The sequence below is a fragment of the Eupeodes corollae genome, chromosome 1 (genome assembly GCF_945859685.1).
Source record: "Eupeodes corollae chromosome 1, idEupCoro1.1, whole genome shotgun sequence".
NCBI classification, from domain to species: domain Eukaryota; kingdom Metazoa; phylum Arthropoda; class Insecta; order Diptera; family Syrphidae; genus Eupeodes; species Eupeodes corollae.
The window spans coordinates 122,264,818-122,285,800 of record NC_079147.1 but is presented as its reverse complement, the minus strand read 5'-3'; the positions used below and the strand labels follow the sequence as shown (position 1 = coordinate 122,285,800).

At 35.2% G+C, this 20,983-nt stretch overlaps 2 protein-coding genes across 2 annotated transcripts; both read right to left on the bottom strand.

Annotated features, from left to right (window-relative positions):
* Window positions 1-3,906: 3,906 nt before the first annotated feature.
* On the bottom strand, window positions 3,907-4,719 carry LOC129943516 (uncharacterized). The gene is made up of 3 exons (XM_056053025.1): window positions 4,623-4,719; window positions 4,336-4,534; window positions 3,907-4,281 (listed from the first exon to the last, which is right to left on the bottom strand). Exons 1-3 carry the CDS (start codon window positions 4,664-4,666, stop codon window positions 3,907-3,909), a joined length of 618 nt encoding a protein of 205 aa, XP_055909000.1. The 5' UTR covers window positions 4,667-4,719.
* Window positions 4,720-14,440: 9,721 nt separating this feature from the next.
* On the bottom strand, window positions 14,441-16,831 carry LOC129943507 (uncharacterized). The gene is made up of 3 exons (XM_056053014.1): window positions 15,974-16,831; window positions 15,260-15,853; window positions 14,441-15,148 (listed from the first exon to the last, which is right to left on the bottom strand). The coding sequence occupies exons 1-3, from the start codon at window positions 16,829-16,831 to the stop codon at window positions 14,441-14,443; spliced, it is 2,160 nt and encodes a 719-aa protein (XP_055908989.1).
* Between the last annotated feature and the right edge of the window lie 4,152 nt (window positions 16,832-20,983).

Genomic DNA, 20,983 nt, shown 5'->3' with positions numbered 1-20,983 from the left:
TGAATTAGAAATGTATAAATACAAAAAAATATCACTTGATATAAGTGAAAATGCTCGACCTAAGTTCTGGAAACCTGGTCAGGTTCCTTTTGCCAAACGAGATATCGTTCGTTCAGAATTAGATAAATGGGTTAAAGAAGGACTCATAGAGAAAATCGATAATGCAGAGTGGGGTACGCCAATTGTTTTAGTACCCAAAAGTGATGGTGGCATAAGAATAAGTGGAGACTATAAGGTCACACTTAACCCACATCTGAAGGATTTTAATCATCCTCTACCTCGCATAGAGGACATTTTTACTTCATTACATGGAGGTAAAATTTTCTGCAAATTAGACGTGAAACAAGCTTTCATGCAATGTCTTTTAGATGAGAGATCCCAAATGCTTTGTGCCTAAAGCACTGACATGGGAATTTACAAGGTGCTTAGAATGCCATATGGCATCAAAGTAGCCACAAGTATTTTTCAACAAGAAATGGAAAAGATCATTTCTGGTTTAAAAGGTATAGCCGCTTTTGTTGACGATATTCTAGTAGCAGCTTCATCAGCTGAAGGGCTTCTTGAAAGATTAGAAGCATTATTTGATAAACTTTCACAAGCTGGAATCAGATTAAACAAAAAAAAAATGTGTGTGTTTCTCGCTGACTCAATTGAGTATTTAGGCCACACAATTAATTCGAAAGGCCTATCCAAAAACATGGATAGAGTCAAAGCATTTTTAAAAACTTCTGAACCACGAAATGTGAGTGAAGTTAAGGCTTTTTGCGGAGTTGTAAATTATTATTCAAAATTAATTGAGGGCTTAGCTGAAATAATGTCTCCGGTTTACAATCTTTTAAAAAAAGATGTTATTTTTGATTTTAATTCTAAATGTAAAGAATCTTTTGATACAATTAAAAGTAAAATAGCAGAGGACATAACGCTAGCTCATTTCGATTTAAATTCTCCCCTTGTTTTGACAACAGATGCATCAAAACGTAGTATTGCTGGAGTCTTATCCACAGTTAAAGAGGGTAGAGGACGCCCTATTTCTTTTATATCTCGTCGATTAAATAAATCCGAGAAAAATTATTCTGTAGTGGATGCTTTCAAAAAGTTAAGATTATATCTAATTGGTAGAAAGTTTGAGTTAAAAACCGATCAAAAATCTTTATTATAGTTCTATATCTATATTATAGTGGCTATGATTTTAAAATTAAACACATTCCTGGCAAGGAGAACATAGCCGATCCCCTCTCTAGATTATCCAATTCTGAAGATCAAGAATTTGAAGAGGAAGTGTGTCAAATAAATTTCTTAGGAGAGAAAAATCATATGCCTGTTTCGAAAGAAGACATATTTTACGAATCAAAAAAAGATCCTTTATTGAAAAAGATATTTCGAGTGGTAAAACAAGGTTCTTTAAATAAATTAAAGGGCGATAAATTTAGTCCATTTTCAAAACGAAGCAGGGAAATAAGTAGGTATAAAAGAAAAGATTCTTTTTTGGGGTGATCGAGTGATTGTTCCTCAAAAACTGCAAGCTGTAATTCTAGAGGAATAACATTCTCCACACAGTGACGGATTTAGGCTTGCTGCCGCCCTAGGCCCCGTTCGATGCGCCGCCCTTTTTGAGAAATTGAATTTCATTAATTTTGATCCAATATTTTTATTTTAAAATAACTTTATTTATTGAAATATATTTCTTTAAATATAAATAATAAGCATGACAGATAAATAAGTTATAAATTTTAAACAGAGAAATCATAAATCTTTTTTTTCAATATTAATTAATTTTAAAAATTCTTTTTTCTGGCTTTGGTCCGCGCAAAAATGTCGATTATATCGTCATAATTAATTTCTTGAATTAGTTGAGCTTCAATTGACAGTAATGCAAGAGCATTAAGTCTATCTTCTTGGCCCATGCTTGCGCGTAAATAGGTTTTTACGCGTTTTAGAGTGAAAAAAGATCTTTCTCCTGAACAATTTGTAGCCGGAATATTAAAAATACGGAGATCAATGTCCACATTCGGATAAACATCTCAAAGACTCCGTGAATGCATTACATTGCATATTTTTTGTGCAGAGCGTACATCTTCCGTATTTACTAAGGAATCTTTCAGTTGAAAATGTAAATGTATGCATTCATTGCCTAACGTCTCTTCCAAATCGTCAGGATACTTACTGACTAGTTTATTGGTAAGATTTTTCAATTCGTTTGTATCTATTTCGGATAAATCATCAAAAAAATTAAAATTTGCGTAAAACTTTTCGTATGCACTTTTACGCCCGGCCAATTGTACACTCAGAGTGTCTAGAATAGGGTAATAAACATTTGTGCGAAAATTTTCTTGTCCAGAAAAAGGTGTTCTTTCATTTACCCGTGACTCATCTGGCTGAATTCTTCTGGTATTTTTGCGATGAGTATCATAACGATAATAATCGTGAACTCCAGATAGTGTTTTGGCTTTTTCTTCATAATCAGAAAATTGTCTGCTCTCATGTCTTGAAGAAATAGAGCCAGAGAGTTATAGATCTAAACAACGGATGCACTAAAATCTCCCAACGATGTGTAGATATAGTAAAGAAATTGTATAGTTCTTGCAAAGTAGAAAAGAAGTCGACTGCTTCTATTACCGATTCAACTGCACATGATCCTACCAAATTTAAAGAATGAGCAGCACAAGGAACGTAATCTGCTAAAGGATTAATGGTTTTGATTCGTGTCTGAAGGCCTGAACTATACCTGACATATTGTTTGCATTATCATAAGATTGACCACGACAGTTTATTATGTCCAAACCATTATTTTTGAGAGATTTTAACAAACCATCCTCAATATCTTTAGCTTTATGGCCGGTATTTGGTAGAAATTCTAGAAACCTTTCAACAATCTCACAGTTATCACGTACATATCTGATAATTATAGTACACTGATCAACATGTGCAATATCAGGAGTAGAGTCTACAATTATACCAAAATACTTAGCAGATTACACTTCACTGGAAATTTGTTGTAGTACTTTATACTGAATTAACAATATAATTTCTTCATACAATTTTAAATGTTCAGATAAAAAGTTATCAAATTCAGAAAGAAGATTTACCGTTCCTAAAAAATCCCCATTATGGGGATCTCCTATTCGTTCTGAATTCCCTCGAAATGGAAACCCTCTTATTGCTAGTGATTTAATAATTGCAATTAATCGGTATAAATTTTTGTTCCAATACGCTATTTCTTCATCAAATTGTTTTATTAGACGTTGATCAACACGCCCGTGAACAACTGCTTCAGCTTTAAAATGACTAATGTTAGTTTTGTGGAAATCAGAATTTTCATGACCTTGAATGTGTGCTTTTGAGTTTTTCCAGTCACGAAATCCTTCACCAGTAAAAGCATTCATTTCACCACTTCTACCAAATAATAAGCATGGAACACAAAATACATACTCTTTAGTTTCTGATTATCTGATTAAGTTAACCACTCACGGCGTTGAATCTCTCCGTTTTTTAAAGTGCGTTGGTATAAACTTTTTGAACAATACCTCGTTTTATCACTATAATCATTTCTGGAATTTTTAAAGTCCGTATTATCATTTTGTGGTATACCATTTAAAGTTATAAAATCCCCTGTTTCTTTATTCAAATTAAATAGGAAGGAATCAGGGGCCCTACTATGTAACTCGATTCTACTTTTGATTCTATTCGAAAGTCATTTCCGATTCTACTTTCGAGTGGTACTATCTATGAAAATAGATTAAATTCAAATTTTTGTTTTTTAAGCTCGAATTTCTCTTTCCTTAATTTGTAATTTTTTTCGTTTAATTCAAAGTCCCTTCTTTCGTATTTTAAAATTCCTTTTAAATTTTCATTTATCTCTCTTAAAGCATCGGACGAATTGTTTTGATATGCTATTTGATGCTCAATTTATTTTTTGAGGAGTGATGTTTGTCGTTTTTTTGGTGTTATTCGCTGTTGTGGGATATTTTCTTTTTCAGTGCTCAGAACATCGTTTAAATTGATTTCTGAGTTATCAACCACGTCATTTAACATATATATAATGTCTGCATCTCCATCATCTGCTTCTGCAAGTTGTTCCTGAATGCTGCTAATATCATGCAAGCCGAAGCTTAAGGAACCATTCATTCCGTCGATTGCTTGACCTAAGTCGAGCAACTCACTGACCTTTTCTTCCAATGGAGTAAGGGAATGATATTTAGGCGGACCACCACCAGTTCCGGACAAATTAATTTTATTTTTCCTCAACTTGGCTTTGGTGTGTACTTTGAAGTCAGCCCAAACCTGAGAAAAAAATAATAAAATATAAGAATTTGTCAATGTTTTTACTTCTTATACCTTTTTCCATCCCACTGCATCACGTTGCGGGGGCCCTTCAGCATTTAATACTTCGGATAAATTGGTCCACAAATGTCTTGATTTTTGTCTCGCTTCGGGTGTTTTTAAATACCCCATGGATAAATCTGGTTGCTTCATCATGAACTCCACCAGAATCTCAAATTGCGATGTTTTCATATTTGCAGTTTTAGATGATTCCCTGAAACAAAAACATAAATTACACATAAACAATACCATATCTATGAAAAATGCCACGAATTACTAATTTATAACTTTTATTTACTTACATTTTGAAAGCAAAATTCTTAAATTGACCTCCTCGCAAACACATTTGATATAGAATGATTATTTCCGAATTCGCACGAATTTGACATTAACTTTAGCAGTAGGTAGTACCAATTTTGCGCTAAGAAAACAAAAAAAATAGTTGGCACTACTAGAGCTGTTCGATTTTCGGTTTTAGAACTTGCTTATAGAATTACGGAGTAGTGATTTTTCGAATTCGAACATTTTTACTATAGAATCGAATTAGATAGTAGGGCCCCAGTATTAAATTTTAAATTAACAGTTGTTTATTGGATTTCTTCAGTATCTTGTGATGAAGGAAAATTTGACGACGTCTTGTACGTATCTTGTGATAGAGAAGGGTGTGACTGTACTTCTTCGATATCTTGTTTCGGAAATCTCTTCTAATTCCGGCTAGAACAAAAATCAGGGAAGAATACGATAACTTAGGCGACAAAATTTAATGACGAATTTGTATAGAACAGTTAAAAACAAGCATTTTTTTACTATGGGAGGAGGGTCTATCTCCCCCCGTTTAGGCGGTAGGGACAATTTAAAAAAATGTATACATTAAAAAAATAAATAATTACAAAATAACGGTAATACTTACAATTAAGTATTATATCTTTTTTTAAAGCCAACATTTTTGTCTATTAGCTTATTTTTAAATCAAGTCAAAAGTATGCATAGTTTTTGAAAAAAATTGTTTTAAACTAAAATTTTATGTTATGAACAAATGAATGAATATCAAAATGACATTCAATACATGCAAATCTACGGTATTTTTATTTCACACACAAATTGAGAAGTTATTCAGCTTTAGTAATGCTTCATACCCGTGAGATTAATCTCACTAAAAGAACAGAAAGTAAAGAACATTACTCAATAAAGCCTAATTGATCTATTAAAAAATCGACATCTTGCCCATGCAGATTAAGAAGTAAATTAATTAATTGAATTATAATATGTATATTCTATTAACAATTTCTTATAAAAACTAATCTGAACCAATTTTTAAAATTGATTGTCTCTTTACTGTTTTTCGCCTCTAAAATTTCAAAAATTTTGCCGCCCCAACACTGTCTCCACACATGCAAGCTATTGAAAATCGTTGCAAGAATTGTGAATCATGTAAATTAAATAGTGATAATCCTCCCAAAGCTGAATTAGTGTCTTGGCCGATACCAATTAAACCTTGGTCTCGTGTTCACATGGACTACACAGGACCTAAATGGAGTCACTGGTTTCTAGTTATTGTGGATTCAAAATCCAAATGGTTGGAGGTATTTAAAACAAAACAGGCAACTTCTCAGTTTACAAGAGATAAACTTAGGGAAACTTTTGCTAGACATGGTTTGTGTGATATTGTAGTATCTGACAACGGTTCCGTCTTTAAGTCCAAAGAACTTGAAGATTTTTTTTCTTCAAATGGCATAGACCATAGGACAACTCCAACATACTTTCCTCAAAATAATGGACAAGCTGAGAATTCAGTAAGAACGATAAAAACGGCCTTTTCAAAGCGCTTGAAAACAAACCAAAAACAAGTTATGAAATAGAAGTCGCTTTAAAAATTTTTTATTAGCTTACAGGGTGACTCCACATTGTTCAACTGGTCAATCTCCTTCCGATGCTATGTATGGACGAAAAATTAAAACTAGATTAGATATGATCATACCAGATAAGAAAAATAAATTTGAAAATAGTTATAACAGGAAAGAAATTGAAAGCAAACATTTACAAAGAAAATATTATAGGGGAAGAATTGCAAGAAAACTAAAATTAGGTAAAAATGTTCAAATTAAAAATATTAAAGGAAATAAATCAATATGGTTAGAAGCTAAAATAAAAGAAATTATTGAAAAACGATTGTACCTTTGTGAATTGCAAGATGGAAAAATTATAAAAAGACATATAGATCAAATAAAATGAAAGAAAAAGGAAACAATCTGTGCCCTGAAAACTAAAAATTTAAATTAAATAAAAAGTTTAAATCCTATCCAGTTCAAATGCATAAAATAATTATTATTATTATCATTTTTTTTAATATATAGGTAAAAACTGCATTTTAAATGTTGAAACAAAAACATGAAATAAAAATTAAAAAAAATAAATATCAAACATGAAGGTAATAAATATGAAATATGAAATAATTAAGATAGTCTTAAGTAAAAAAATAAAAATATATTTAAAAAGAAACTATTTGTGAATTAAAATTTGTATTATGAATTTCATTAAAACAACAAAAATATATTGTATATTATTTATAATAATTGTAAATAATTTAAATAATTATTTAAAGCAAAAAAAGGGGGTATTGTAGTGTAAGCAGATTTCAATATGAGTACTAGAATACTATATTTTAGTATAACACTTATTTAGAGTTTATATAGATGATAATTAAGTATAAGACAATGGTTAAGGCATTCTAAAAGGAAGTGCCACTTAATAAAGAACAAGCTAAAAGATAAAACGTGTTTGACTATATTTCCTAATCGTGAGACATCACAGCATCTGCACGGCATGCAATATAAAATGGATGTGTGCATTGGATAAACATATTCTTAATAGGATGTTCATATGCTTAAGATCAAATAAAAACTAGCATTCCAAAATACCTACCTCTATTGGTTGTGCTGGTTATAATTATATACAATGCAAGAGAATTTCAAAAAGTTACCGTTTGATATGGATTTTGAGCCGTTGACGTTATTGGTCCGTCCTTTTTTAAGAACTCCTCTAGGCTGAAGATCACAGGTGTTAACATGCAACGAGATCTAACTAAGCAAATACAGTTGGCATTGCAGAAAAGTTATCAAACAAAACAAACCAAATGCTTTGATGTTAATTAAAAACAACATTCTTCTTATTAAAACTAAAACATTTTATTTGAATAATAATAAATTTACGGCCAGAAAATTTGTTTTCAATGCTTAAATCCTTCGGCTTGGAGATTCATCCGGAATCTGAAGAACATCATTTTCCAGCATTTGACTTCAGCGGAACATTCTAAATACAAGTATACTGGAGCAGAACCGCTGTTGCAAAAAAAAAAGAAACAAAATATGTTAAAGTTTAGTTTTTAAGATACACAATTAAATACCTTTCTGTAAGAAACCATCTCATAATTTTAAAATTGTGAAATTAGTTTCTAATATTTCTTTCTTTTCCTGATCTAGATCTTAAATAATCTCATAATTCTACCTTCCTTAAATGCTCGTTTACTTTTGGAAACCTTTTTTAGTCAATCATATCTCTAGAAACATCAATATCGACTTCAAACAACGTTTTTTCTTAAATAATAAGAACAAAATGCAAAAACGACTTTTAAAAAGATGTATTGAGTGTTTATGATAAACATAGAGCAATTTTAATTTACTCATATTACATTTGATATTGAACTGATTGAATATCCGTTTAGGGTTGTTGGACTAAAATGGTGACGAGCATTGTATCTTAATATATTTTGTATTTCTTCGCTTAAGTTCTGTGAATACACTTGTTGCGTGTCTTTTGCGGCGGCCAATCTTCGCACGTCGTTATCTAGGCATTTTATATTATAGATTATTTTTCGTTCTCAAAATATTCTACTTGACTAATATTTTGTTTCAGTTTTTAGAATAAAAAAAATATAACTGGTTTACATCGAGCATATTTTTTTTGTGTCGTGGGAAAGACCACATTTATGAGTAATGCCCTGTGGCATAACTGCGCCAATATGGTTGTGCTATTATTTTGCATGTTTTGTATGAAAATCTATAGGTACTATTGCAATAAAACTTTGCAGGCCTGGATTTTCGCTGCAGGATGCACTTTACATCTTATTTTCGGATGCACCTGTGAGCAATACTCCTGATGATATTTATATAGAACCTCCTGAGCCTTGTGTTCTTACCGATGAAGAGTCCGGCAACGAGGAACATGAGGTAAAGGACATTCGACACTTACCTGGAAAACAACTGCTAGCTCTAGCGGTTCTTATGTTCTGCCTTCCTTTCATCACTATTGGGATCAGACATCTGACATGTATAATGAAATGCTTAGCAAAGGTATGCGCCGAAAAAGATTTTTATCCATTTTGAAATATATACACTGTCCTGACAATGATGTGGATTTTGATTCTTCCGACAAGGTGTGGAAGCTGCGTACACTAATCAACACCGTCAAACAAAAGTGTATGGGACGTTTCATTGCCGAATCAAGATATTGAACATGACGAATACATGATCAAGTATTTTGGCATGCATCCAATGAAGCAATTCATCAGAGGTAAGCCAATCAGATTCGGATTCGAAGCCTGGTGTGTAAATTCTCCAGACGGGTTTTGCGGGCGAAGCCTTTTTTGTTATTTGAGAGCACACAGCCTTACACCAAAGCTTTCCTCGAAACAAACACATCAGCTTGGTTTGCATAAAAAAAACTACACAACTTACCTTCCTAGTAGATTTGGATTTGAAAAGCAGCCAGGAGGTACCATCGCCAGTGCAATGCAACAAAACGGTGAGATTTTGTATGTTCGTTGGAGAGACAATGGTGTTGTTACGGCCGGGTCTACAAAATTTGGAGTGAATCCAACAGTCCCTGTAAAACGTTACTCTCGGGAATTGAAAAAAACGTTACGGTTCAAATGTCTCCAATGATACACCTCTACAACAAAGGAATGGGAGGAACAGATCGAATGGATGAAAATAAAAATGTATAGCGCATCAACATCAGAAACAAGAAATAGTGGTGAATTTTTTCTTGTCATTCTTGTCGTTTTCAGTCATTCAAAATTTTTGAGTTCTTTCGAAAAAAACAAACAAAATAACGCAACTGAACTGCAGACGTGCTGTAGTCGAAACGTATCTGACAAGGTATGCTGTGTCACGAAAAAGCCCCGGACCTTCTGGAAGGTTTATTTCAACGGCCAGAATCTTAGATGATATTAGATTGATCGTTATGACCATTGAATTGTTTCCACCCAGACAAAAAAAGGAAGAGATGTGCTGCTCCAAACTGCAGGTCACAAATAAGAACAATGTGCAAGAAGTGCAAAGTTAGTTTATGTGTCGAATGCTTATAAATGTAAAATATATCTGATCGAACAGCTAAAAAATGTGCATCTAGAATTTGAGTCGTGAATATACCACCGCTATTAAGAGAACTTAAAGCACAAAACTTTCGTTGATGATGACAATTAAGATATTGGACCAATGAGGACTGTATGCCGGTATATAGAGAAACGATTGGATTGTGTTGCGTAAGGGCTTTGCATACCTATATATTTGAATAGTCCTGACATCTTTTTACGACTTCCTAAACAATTCGTTCCACATGTTTTGCATGTGGAATGTATTGGAGTAGGGGTAAAAATAAGAGAGAATTCCAATGTAAAATAATAAATTTCCAGATTATTAAACAAAACAAAAGATAGAGGACAATGTATACAAATTCAACGAAAGTTCGAGGGAGTCAATGAAAAGACATTTTTGTTATAATTTATTATTTATATTTTGTATAATTTGTTTTTTTTGATTGGGAATGAAATCAATAAAAAAAAACACAGGACAAAAAAGAAGAAGAATATAAACTTTTTGTGGTTGCCAATTAGAAAAATTGAGGTTTTCCCTCTTTCTTCGAATCAAATATTTTTAAACCTGCTGGTATATTTTTGGATAAACTAAACTGAAAAAAATGTGTCACCTCGAAAATTTTACGAATAAAAAATGATTTCATCTCCGAAACAATGTTGTGCAACTTAAAATATCGTTTTTGATATCTGGTAATATTATGATAAAAATCGAATTGACAGTTCTTGTACTAAATACAAAAAAACCTAAGAAAAAAAACAAAACTAAGACTTGGTTAAAATTTACTGCTTACTTAATATCTTTTGAAAATTTAAAAACATTGGCTTGAAACTAATTTTATCCCCCAGAAAACAATATTTTCGACATTCAGCTAATTTTTATTAAAATCCAACAGTCAGTTTTTTATACAAAATAAAATCCACAAAAATAATACGTAAATAGTACTAAAAATTGTTTTTTGAATTAAATCGCGCTTAAAAAATAGATTTTGAAATCGAAGTATTTAATCATATGCAAATTATTTTTTATGGGAAGTTATCAGTGTGGGTCGCATCCCAACATTTTTTTTTCAATACATATTGAAAATATGTTCATGTTCAATGTTATTTGTTTTGTAGTTGATGCGATGTTTGCACCATATAAATAAATGAATAAAAATACTAAGTTAGATATAAAAAAATTAATTTAATTTTAATTTGAAATTTGAAGTGTATTTCTTCAATGTTAAGGTTTTTTGATCTTAATTCCGTATTTAAATTCCTGAAAATTAGAATATAATTTTTTCACTGTGAATGGCCACCAATGCCAAACATATCGAGAAACATGTCAACCATAGAGCAAATATATTGTCTTAAGTCCCGACTTAAATGCTCTCTTTCTACCTACAAGAGAGAGGATTTTATCCATAAGGTAAGGATAAGCATGGGTTAGTTGTCCCGTGCATTTCTTATGAGACCAAGCTATTATGAATGTAGTTGTAATATAATTTGTGCTTATGTATATTGCTCAACAGCGGGGGAAAAAACAATGAGGTGAAGTCAGCCGTTCAAAAAGTGATCCGTTGCATTCAAAAATTGAGAAATGAATGCAATAATTTAAGAAAAATTAATATTATGGTTCCTTTTCAGTGTAAACTGTACTAAAACTAATATGTTTCTGCTTTTGGCTTACAAATTCTATGATTTTTATTAGAAATTTTGATAAAAACAGAACAAATCATGAAAAAAGTATAGGCGCACCATAGAACTGTAATGTCAACGTGGTCCAATTTGAGTTGGTTCCCAGTTTTTACAGATTAACAGGAGGACAAGAGAGGTGTCCGTCCAACACGTTAGTCACGGGGTGATGAATGGAATTATCCTTTGATGCATTCCAAGTTTCCTGGTGGTTGTGTTCTTTCAAATAGTGAGAGAAGCGGTAAAAATTGCCATGAAAGACGTACATAGCTGTAGCAGTAATGCATCTCATACCAGATGAACGAGTTTAAAATTGAGTTCAAGTTCTGAATCAAGTTGATCTCCAAGTCCAGAGTACAGACACAGCCACAATAGGAGCTCACACAAAAGTCCACAACTGATAACGCGAAATGAAAGCATTGTGTTACTAGTAGTTCCGGTTGAGGTTAGAGATTGTATTTTTAAATTTAACTCAAGTATAATATGTCTAATCTTCAAAATCTATCCTTATCTCGATGCAGTCAAGAAGACCAACTTCGATGAAACGTATGCGCACAGCTGATAATATAATATGTAGCTAATAAACGTTAAGCAGTGGGAAAAAGTGAGCATATTTTAAGAGTTCTCTAAACTAAAGACATATCTGAATAATGTTATATCAGTGGATACTGTTAAAAACTATGGCCAATTTTAATCCTATGGCTAGAGCATCAGCATTAACATCACCTAACATTTTTATCTATTAGATCAAAATGTTAAATGTCTCCTTTTGTTGGCAAGGATGAGCATATGCATAAAAACAATTTGTGTAGCTTATATCCATATTAAATTTTACAATAACTAAAAGTTTTTAAAAATAATATTTTTAAAAAGGTTACATGTAACCCTTATATGCAGAAGCAGACCACACCGGACATAAATATCAGATTAAAACAAAAAGTTAGTTTTCTTCTTAACGTTATAATTATTATTTTATAATTTGTATTAACTAACACAAAAAATGATTACCTTAATTTTGGTCCACGGTGTGCTCTTCGGTTGAATTCCTATAGAAAGCATGCTTATTAAAAACAAGACGTGCATGAACTTCTGCACCCATCATGCAGACGTACGCAAGTTGTTGTTGTTTGTGGAGCATTCTCGTTAAGAGCATTTTCGTTCTCATCATTCAGCGCACCGTTAATAATAATTGAATGAACAAAAATGAAGTTTTATACTCGTACATTATAGTTAAACTTCTCAATATAACATATAAATTTAATTTAAATCTTAAACATTCCACCCCCCTGAATGAGTTTCAGGATATTTGCAATAAGGCTAATTTTGTAATGGGTCGAACAAATGTTCCAGATGCTGTACGAACAGTGGCCATTCGTGCATGGTGATCAGCACCCAATCTTACCGAGAGTATTCGACCCATGACCCAAGTAGCTGATAGTAGATTGGGTTCCTTAATTACCACCAAATCTCCAGGTTTGAAATTGATCTTCGGTTTTTGCCATTTGGGTCGCTCTTCTAAGGTTGTGAGATACTCCGATTGCCAGCGTTTCCAAAAGCCTCGTATCATACTCTGAATATGATTCCAATGTGATAGACTGATGATGATTGGAGTGCCTGAATGGCTCGGCTCAGGTATGACTGTAAAAGGTTCACCTATGAGGAAATGAGACGGGGTTAGTGGATTAAGATCTAAATCTGATAAAGAACATAAAGGACGAGAGTTTAAAATAGATTCAATTCTGGGTTAATGAAGTAAACATCTCTTAAAAAGTTAATATCGATTCGCCAAGAACTAGTCGTAAATGCAATTTGACGGACTTCACTCCAGCCTCCCATAATCCACCAAAGTGTGGGGCAGAGGGTGGAATAAAGTGCCAGTTTATGCCATTTTTAACCAAAAAGGAGTTTATGAGATCGTTACGCGCTTGGTTTAGGCACTACTTGTTGTTGTTGTCACTGTAGATGTTAGCACATTTTCCAAGCCGTGATGTAAATCGTTGAAGAGCTGCGATGAAAGCATCCGTAGTCAGATCACTGACGAGCTCTAAATGGATGGCTTTTGTAGCCATACAAACGAACAGAGCAAAATAGGCTATTAAAGTCTTAGCCTTTCAGCATCGTTACAATCTTATGGTGAAGGGACCAGCATAATCACATCCTGTGTTTGAAAACGGGCGAATGGGTGTGATGCTGCATTTTGGAGGATGACCATTGTTAAGTCTCTTAGTAGATTCTTGACCAAACAAAGCTCTTATGGCGCAACGTCGCAATTACCTTACTCAAAATCCTAGTAAGGTAGTTGCTGAGAAATAAAAGGCCGTGTTGTCTTTATGAGGCGTCAAACAAGAATGATTTATTATAAAAGTGCTTAAAACTAACTTACATGGTAAAGAAATATAAGAATATAACAAACAAAGAGAATATAAGAAATGCAAGCCGTTAGGCTTAACATCAGAGCAAATTCGTTTAACTATGTACAAGATGAGCAGTTAATGCGTACGAGTGTTAAATGATTATATGTATGTTACAATGTGTATTATCTGAGTATGTATGTTTTTAATAATAACAATAGGGTAAATTATGGTTAGATGCTGCCTTGAGTGAAAATAAAAGTAATTCATAAAAAAATAAATAAAATTAAATAAATTGATAAATGTGGTTCAGGTTGAGACTGAACATGCCGGCCACCTTGAAGTATTGCTATCTATATCTTCAACTGTGTTTACATCGGAAGTGGGTAGAGTTTATTGGCTGTTCGTTTATAGATGCCAAGTTTGGTTTTGACTTCAGCCACACGTACGATGCCATCAGAGCCAGGGAAAGTCTTGAGGATTCGTCCCATAAGCCATTTGTATGGGGGTAAGTTGTCGTCATGTATGAGAACGATTGTGCTTGCTTTGAGAATTTCAGATTTTTTGTACCACCTGGTACGTTCCTGTAGGCTAAGGAGGTAGTCTCGAGACCAGCGTTTCCAAAATTGTTGCTGAATTTGTTGTAACCGTCAAAACCTGGTGAGCCTCGAGATACTAGCATCTAGTAAGCAGGGTTCTGGTATGGATGGCAACGGACGTCCTATGAGAAAGTGGATGATGAGAGCGGTGTAATTGGACGCGAGTTCAAAATTGCTTCGATTTGAGCGGTGAGAGTGGTTAGTTCTTCATAGTTAAGAATCGCATTTGCTGCTACTCGAATGAAATGGTACTTTGCAGACTTGACGGCAGCCTCCCAGAGACCGCCGAAATGATGTGACCTTGGAGGAATAAAACGCCACTCGATTCGGTCCACTCGACAGATTTCCTTAATCTGTATCAGGCTTTCACTATCGAATAATCTCGCTAGTTCTTTGAGTTCGTTTTGGGCTCCGACAAAGTTGGTTGCGTTGTCGCAGAATATTGTACGACAGAGGCCGCGCCGGGCGATAAATCTTCGGAGTGCTGCGATGAACGAGGCTGTAGTTAGATCTCCGACTGCTTCTAAGTGAACTGCTTTAGTGGTGAAGCAGACGAAGACAGCGATGTATCCTTTAATGATTATTCGAGCCCTTCGCTGGTAGCGTAGTTTAAAGGGGCCACAAAAGTCAACGCCAGTGGTCAGAAATGGACCTTCTGGTGATACCCGTTCTGGTGGAAGATTGCCCATAAACTGCTCTACTGATTTTGGTTTGACACGGAAACAGCGTTGGCATTTATTGAATTCTCGACGAGCCATGTTTAGTCCATCTAGAGGCCAGTACCTTTGACGAATTATACCGAGAAGTGCCTGTGGAGCTGCATGAAGCGACTTTAAATGATAAAAAGAAAAAATTAGATCAGTTAATAAATTTCTTTTAGGTAAAATGATTTGATGCTTAGAATCATAATTAATAGGAGCGTTTTCCAGTCGTCCTTTGACCCTGAGCAAGCCATCTCTGGCTATAAATGGGCAAAGATTTCGAAGACGACTAGTTTGTTTAACTTGTTCAGAATTTTGAAGGCATTTAAATTCATTTTTGAATTCAAGAAGTTGCATATTTATGATTAAGCCGCTGTGGGCGAGATTACTTTCCTCCACAGTGGGAAGAGTTGAAAGCACCTCAGTAGTTTGAATTTTTCGTGCTTTATTGTAGAAACGATATACGTAAGCGAATATTCTCTCAAGTTTTGGGAGTGAATCGTTGTAGTATTGCGGATGTGCTGCGATGAGCGCCTTGTTGGATGATTTTCTTTCCGGGATTTCTTCAAAAGAGCTGATTGTTGCTGTTTCTCGCCAGCTCTCATGCATTGAAATTAAGAAGCTTGGTCCTTGGAACCAGAGAGATGATGATTGTAAGGTATCAACTGTACAACCTCTTGAGATCAGATCTGCCGGATTAATTTTTCCAGAAACATGTCTCCATTGCTCTGCTTGTGAGAGTTCTTGAATTCTGGCTACTCTATTGGCGACGAATGTAACCCATGTGTATGATGGTTGGGAAATCCAGGCTAAAACAATCTGCGAATCGGTATGCTAGAAAATATCGTTGATCTTGAGTTGGAGTATTTTTGTTAGCCTGTCAACTAACTCGGCCATCATGACTGCTGCTTGGAACTCTAGTCTAGGTAGGCTTGTCGACTTTATTGGACATACGTGTGATTTGGAGCATATGAGCTGGCAGTTTACTTCGCCTGAACGACTTAGTGAACGTAAATAGCAACACGTTCCGTATGCGGCTTCGCTGCTGTCCGAGAATGCATGTAGTTGGATGTCAACATATTCTGATTGACTAAGAAGATGCCGAGGGCAGGACAAGAATTTGACTTCATTTAGCTGCTGAATGTAGCGATGCCATTGAAGGCTAAGCTCCTCTGGTAGTGGTGAGTCCCATCCTAGTTTAGATTTCCAGAGCTGTTGCATGAACAACTTCCCTTTTACGACGATTGGACCGATTAAGCCAAGAGGATCGAAATTCTTACCTAGATCAGAGAGCACTGTCCTTTTGGAAGTCTGATTGTGAAATTCTGGTACATAATTGAATTTGAAAAGATCTTGCTGTGGTTGCCAGATCAATCCCAAAGTTTTGACTGTCTCGGAATTATTTATTATCACAAAGGGCTCTCTATGTTCTTCTGGAGTGTCATCTAAAAGTCGGTCGTTATTAGCACAGAATTTTCTGAGTTCAAACTGCCCTTTTGCTAAGATTGAGATGATATCTTTCTTAAGTTTATTAGCTTCTGAGAGGTCATTAGCTCCTGTCATGAAATTGTCTACATAGACTCCATTTAAAACCGCATGGGCTGCTTTAGGAAATTGAGCCTTTTCTTCCTCTGCTAATTGAACTATACATCTGGTGGCTAAGAAGGGAGCAGATGATGTGCCATATGTCACTGTATTCAGGATGTAGTATTTTAGTATTTCGTTCGGCTCATTGCGCCAAACTATCATTTGATATTTTCTATCGTCTTCGTGAATGAGAATTTGTCGAAACATCTGACGAATATCTGCCATGAATACGTAAACAAATGTGCGAAAATTGATTGAGACTGCAAATAAGTCGGGCTGTACGGTTGGTCCAACCATAAGCAGGTCATTTAGAGAGAGATTTGTTGAAGTCTTTGCCGAACCGTCAAAAACTACTCGGAGTTTTGTGGATGAGCTATCCGGTTTGACAACGCAGTGGTGTGGTAAAAAATAGTTTGAGGTTAGTATAGTTTAAATTTCTTGCATGTGGTGAAGATCTATGTACTCGTTAATAAATGCTCTGTAAGGCTGTTGCAGTTCCGGTTTGCATATGAGCTTGCGTTCAAGCGTTTTGAATCTTTTAGAAGCTGTGTTCAGTGAGTTTCCGAGTTGTGACGGGTTTCGTCGAAATGGAAGATGGACAATGAAGCGACCAGAGCTTGTTCGTGAGAAGGACTGCTTAAAGTGTTTCTCACATTCTTCTTCCTCTTGGGAGAGAGTCTTAGACGGAGCCTTGTAGTCTTCTAGGTCCCAAAATTTGTGAAGTGTCTTTTCTAGAGAAGACAGTGTGGGAAGTGCTGTGGTTGCAATGTTGCAGTGTGAAAGCGGCAGAGGTTTTGATTGCAGTTTGCCAGCGACTACCCATCCAAGTTCGATACTCTGTAAGATAGGAAGGTCGATAGCAAGGCTATCAGGATGGTTACCAGTAATTTGTGGCAAGACGTGAAAGTCGATTGTTTTAGAAAATTTACTGAACCGTGAGTAAATGCACGTAGTGATTTTGTGACGTATTGTCGAGGTGGAGTTTCCAATACCGCTGATGGGCAGATCAGTCCGTGAGCGCTCAAGACCAAGCTGTGAAGCGCAAGATTCAGTTATGAAATGTAGCTGCAAACCTGAGTCTAATAGGGCTCTGCATAAGAGAGGTTGGCCGTATTTGTTGAGGGCCATGACAAGCGCAGTGGCTAATATAATTTAAGAGCGAGTTTTGGTTTTCTGGTATTCTGATACCAATACTGATGTTCCGATAGTGGAGTTTGAGCTTGTTTGATCTTTTATTATGGGAATGGTCAAAACAGGTGTGGGCTTAGCTGTAGAAATTTTAGCAAGCGGAGATTCTAGTCAAGGTTCCTTTGAAGGAGTTTCAGGTTGTGCAGATAAAGCAGATGATGCGGATGATGCTTTTAAATGATCATGCAGCAATGTATGGTGTGGCTGCTTGCAAGTGCGGCACTTATCTAAGCTGCAGGAATCAGTTAGATGGCCAGTTTTGAGGCAGTTAAGACAGAGTTTTAACCCATTTGCTGAATTGTAGCGTTGTTCGGGTGAAAGTTGTAGGAATTTTCGGCATCTATATATATTGTGTTTCGTACCTGAACAATAACTACAGAGCTTATCGTGTACTGCGATGAGAGACGTTTGCGGTTGTTTATTGTCCTTTTTAGGTTTAATATTCTTCAGATTCGAAGTGTAGGCTGCAGGAGCGAGACATGATTTTTCGTCTAGATTGAAAGCTCGGTTTTCCAAAAACTTCTTGAACTCATCAAGAGTTGGAAATCTATCTTGGGAACGAATGTCATTCCATTTATCTAACAATAGGCTGTCTAATTTAGTGCACATCAGGTAGATCATGGGATCATCCCAATAGACTGTAGGCCTACCCAATGATGTAAGTGCACTTAAGTGAACGTTAAGTTCATCCAAGAGCGTACGAAGTTCCGTTGCGGAGTTTCTTGAAACTTGTGAAAGATTAAAGATTCTTCTAAGATGCTCATGAGCTATGACTTGCTCCTTATTATATCGAGATACAAGTGTTTTTAGAGCTACCTCGTAATTGGGTTCGTTAACCTCTAGAGCGCGAATGCTGCTAAGTGCCTTTTCACTTAGCGCTGATCGTAGGAAATAAAATCGAGTGATGTTGTTCAAGGCCGGATTGTTATGGATTAAAGTAACGAAAGTTGGTAAAACGACGTCCAATTGACGTAATCTCCCGAGAATTTAGGTAGAGGTATCTCTGGCAGGCGGATTGGCGTGCCTCCAATTGTAGTGTCTAGTACCGTACGATTCGTAGGTTCTGAATCCGATGGATGCCTGGCATCGCTAATTAAATTTAGTAGTGCTGGACGAATTTCAAAATAATTCTCTTCGAAATCACCTCTGATTGGAAGAGTAACTTCGTTCTCGTCAAGCTCTTCAATTTTTAGTTGGATTGCTTCGGAATTAGTTCTCGTCGATTCGAGAGATTCTAATCTAGTCTCGAGTTCAGCGGTAAGTGCTGCAGAAGCGCGTTTTAAGAATTCTTTCGTTCTACCTAGCTGGCCGATGATTACTTGGCGTTTTACTCTAAGCTTCTCTAACTTTACTTCAGCCATTTTGAGATAATCACTTCACTTTTAAATAATAAAAAAATGGGTACTCACGAAGTTCTTTGGTGTTACCAATGTGTTCCGTAATGAGAGGTGATGTGTTCGTTCCGTTATGAGGTGATTTGTTGCGTTCCGTTATGAGGTAATTTGTTCCGTTGCTGTTCCAAGCGTATTACAGTTGTGTTGAGATATCTGGAGTACCGTTGAGGTGATGTTGGTTTTTATTAATCTCCCACGTTTATGCAGCGTTGATGCGAAGAAATGATGTTGATTGCAGTCTCGGTGTGAATTAGGACGTAGTTTGTATGTAGATCGAAGATCCAATAAATTAAATTGCAGTTAATGCGACAATTAATTACCCTACCTGTTATGAACCATCCAATGTGAATATTAAGATTTGATTAAGAGCAGCTTTTCTTGTGCGATGAAATGTAATTATTGATTTGTAATCCAATGTAATATTCACTGGATCACGTCGGGGTCACCAATGTTAAGTCTCTTAGTAGATTCTTGACCAAACAAAGCTCTTATGGCGCAACGTCGCAATTACCTTACTCAAAATCCTAGTAAGGTAGTTGCTGAGAAATAAAAGGCCGTGTTGTCTTTATGAGGCGTCAAACAAGAATGATTTATTATAAAAGTGCTTAAAACTAACTTACATGGTAAAGAAATATAAGAATATAACAAACAAAGAGAATATAAGAAATGCAAGCCGTTAGGCTTAACATCAGAGCAAATTCGTTTAACTATGTACAAGATGAGCAGTTAATGCGTACGAGTGTTAAATGATTATATGTATGTTACAATGTGTATTATGTGAGTATGTATGTTTTTAACAATAACAATAGGGTAAATTATGGTTAGATGCTGCCTTGAGCGAAAATAAAAGTAATTCATAAAAAAATAAATAAAATTAAATAAATTGATAAATGTGGTTCAGGTTGAGACTGAACAACCATGATCTGTTGACTGGTTGCTTTGCGTTGCATAAAATAAGACTTGCAATGATCCACAATTCTTCAAATGAGATTGCGGCTACCCATTATCCAATATTGCTGTCGAACAAAGACGAACGTTTTAGATTGTCCTGTATGGAGATAACGTTCGTGAATATCTGTAATTATAAGCTTAGAAATCCAGTTAGTTTTAGGTAAAATAATAGTGTGTTTTATGTTGAATGATACTGTTGACCACATTGTCAATTAATTGTGAATATTTTTGTAATTTTGATTTTGCTGGTAGTTGGTTTTGAAGTCGCAAATGTTGAATGTCATCTTGGAAGGCGGTATTTTGGATGAATAACAATAATGAGTGTTTTGCCTTTTGGATCTTCTCGAATTTTAGGCCATCGAAAAAATCCGTTCTGGTTTTACTCAAATTTAGAGTATACCATCTGACGTATGCAATCACTCGTAGAAGACGATACCAAGACGAGAATTTTTCTACAAGTTCGTGAAGACATGTCCATCAAACGACGTGACGAGTGCATGCCTTCCAACGTTTTTTTCCTCACGTTTAATTGCGTCCGAATCCATTGTAGTTACACAAAGATTTGATTTTGGCCACGCATCTTCAGACTCAGACAGACAAGGATGACAGGTCCATCAAAGATAGTGATTGAAGAGTGTTGAGGGTGTTATATCGCGCGACGCACAATCAGCAAGATTTGATTTGGATCGTACATGACGCCAATAACTTCTCGGCAGAGTTTCTTAAATTGACACCGTCCTATTGGCGACAAATGTTGTCCATTTATGTGGTGTGGACGCCAGCCAATGCAGCCCGATTTTCGAATCGCATCATGCCGTCGTTTTATGAATTTTTACATTAAACG

Coding starts and splice junctions, on each gene's coding strand:
- LOC129943516 (XM_056053025.1), bottom strand. CDS start 4,666: ATGTGTTTGCGAGGAGGTCAATTTAAGAATTTTGCTTTCAAAAT. Junction 4,535..4,622: donor AAGAATTTTGCTTTCAAAAT/GTAAGTAAATAA, acceptor TTTTTGTTTCAG/GGAATCATCTAAAACTGCAA. Junction 4,282..4,335: donor ATGCAGTGGGATGGAAAAAG/GTATAAGAAGTA, acceptor TTTTTTTCTCAG/GTTTGGGCTGACTTCAAAGT.
- LOC129943507 (XM_056053014.1), bottom strand. CDS start 16,831: ATGGCAGATATTCGTCAGATGTTTCGACAAATTCTCATTCACGAAGAC. Junction 15,854..15,973: donor TCATATGCTCCAAATCACAC/GTATGTCCAATA, acceptor GATATTTTCTAG/CATACCGATTCGCAGATTGT. Junction 15,149..15,259: donor CCAGAGATGGCTTGCTCAGG/GTCAAAGGACGA, acceptor TATCATTTAAAG/TCGCTTCATGCAGCTCCACA.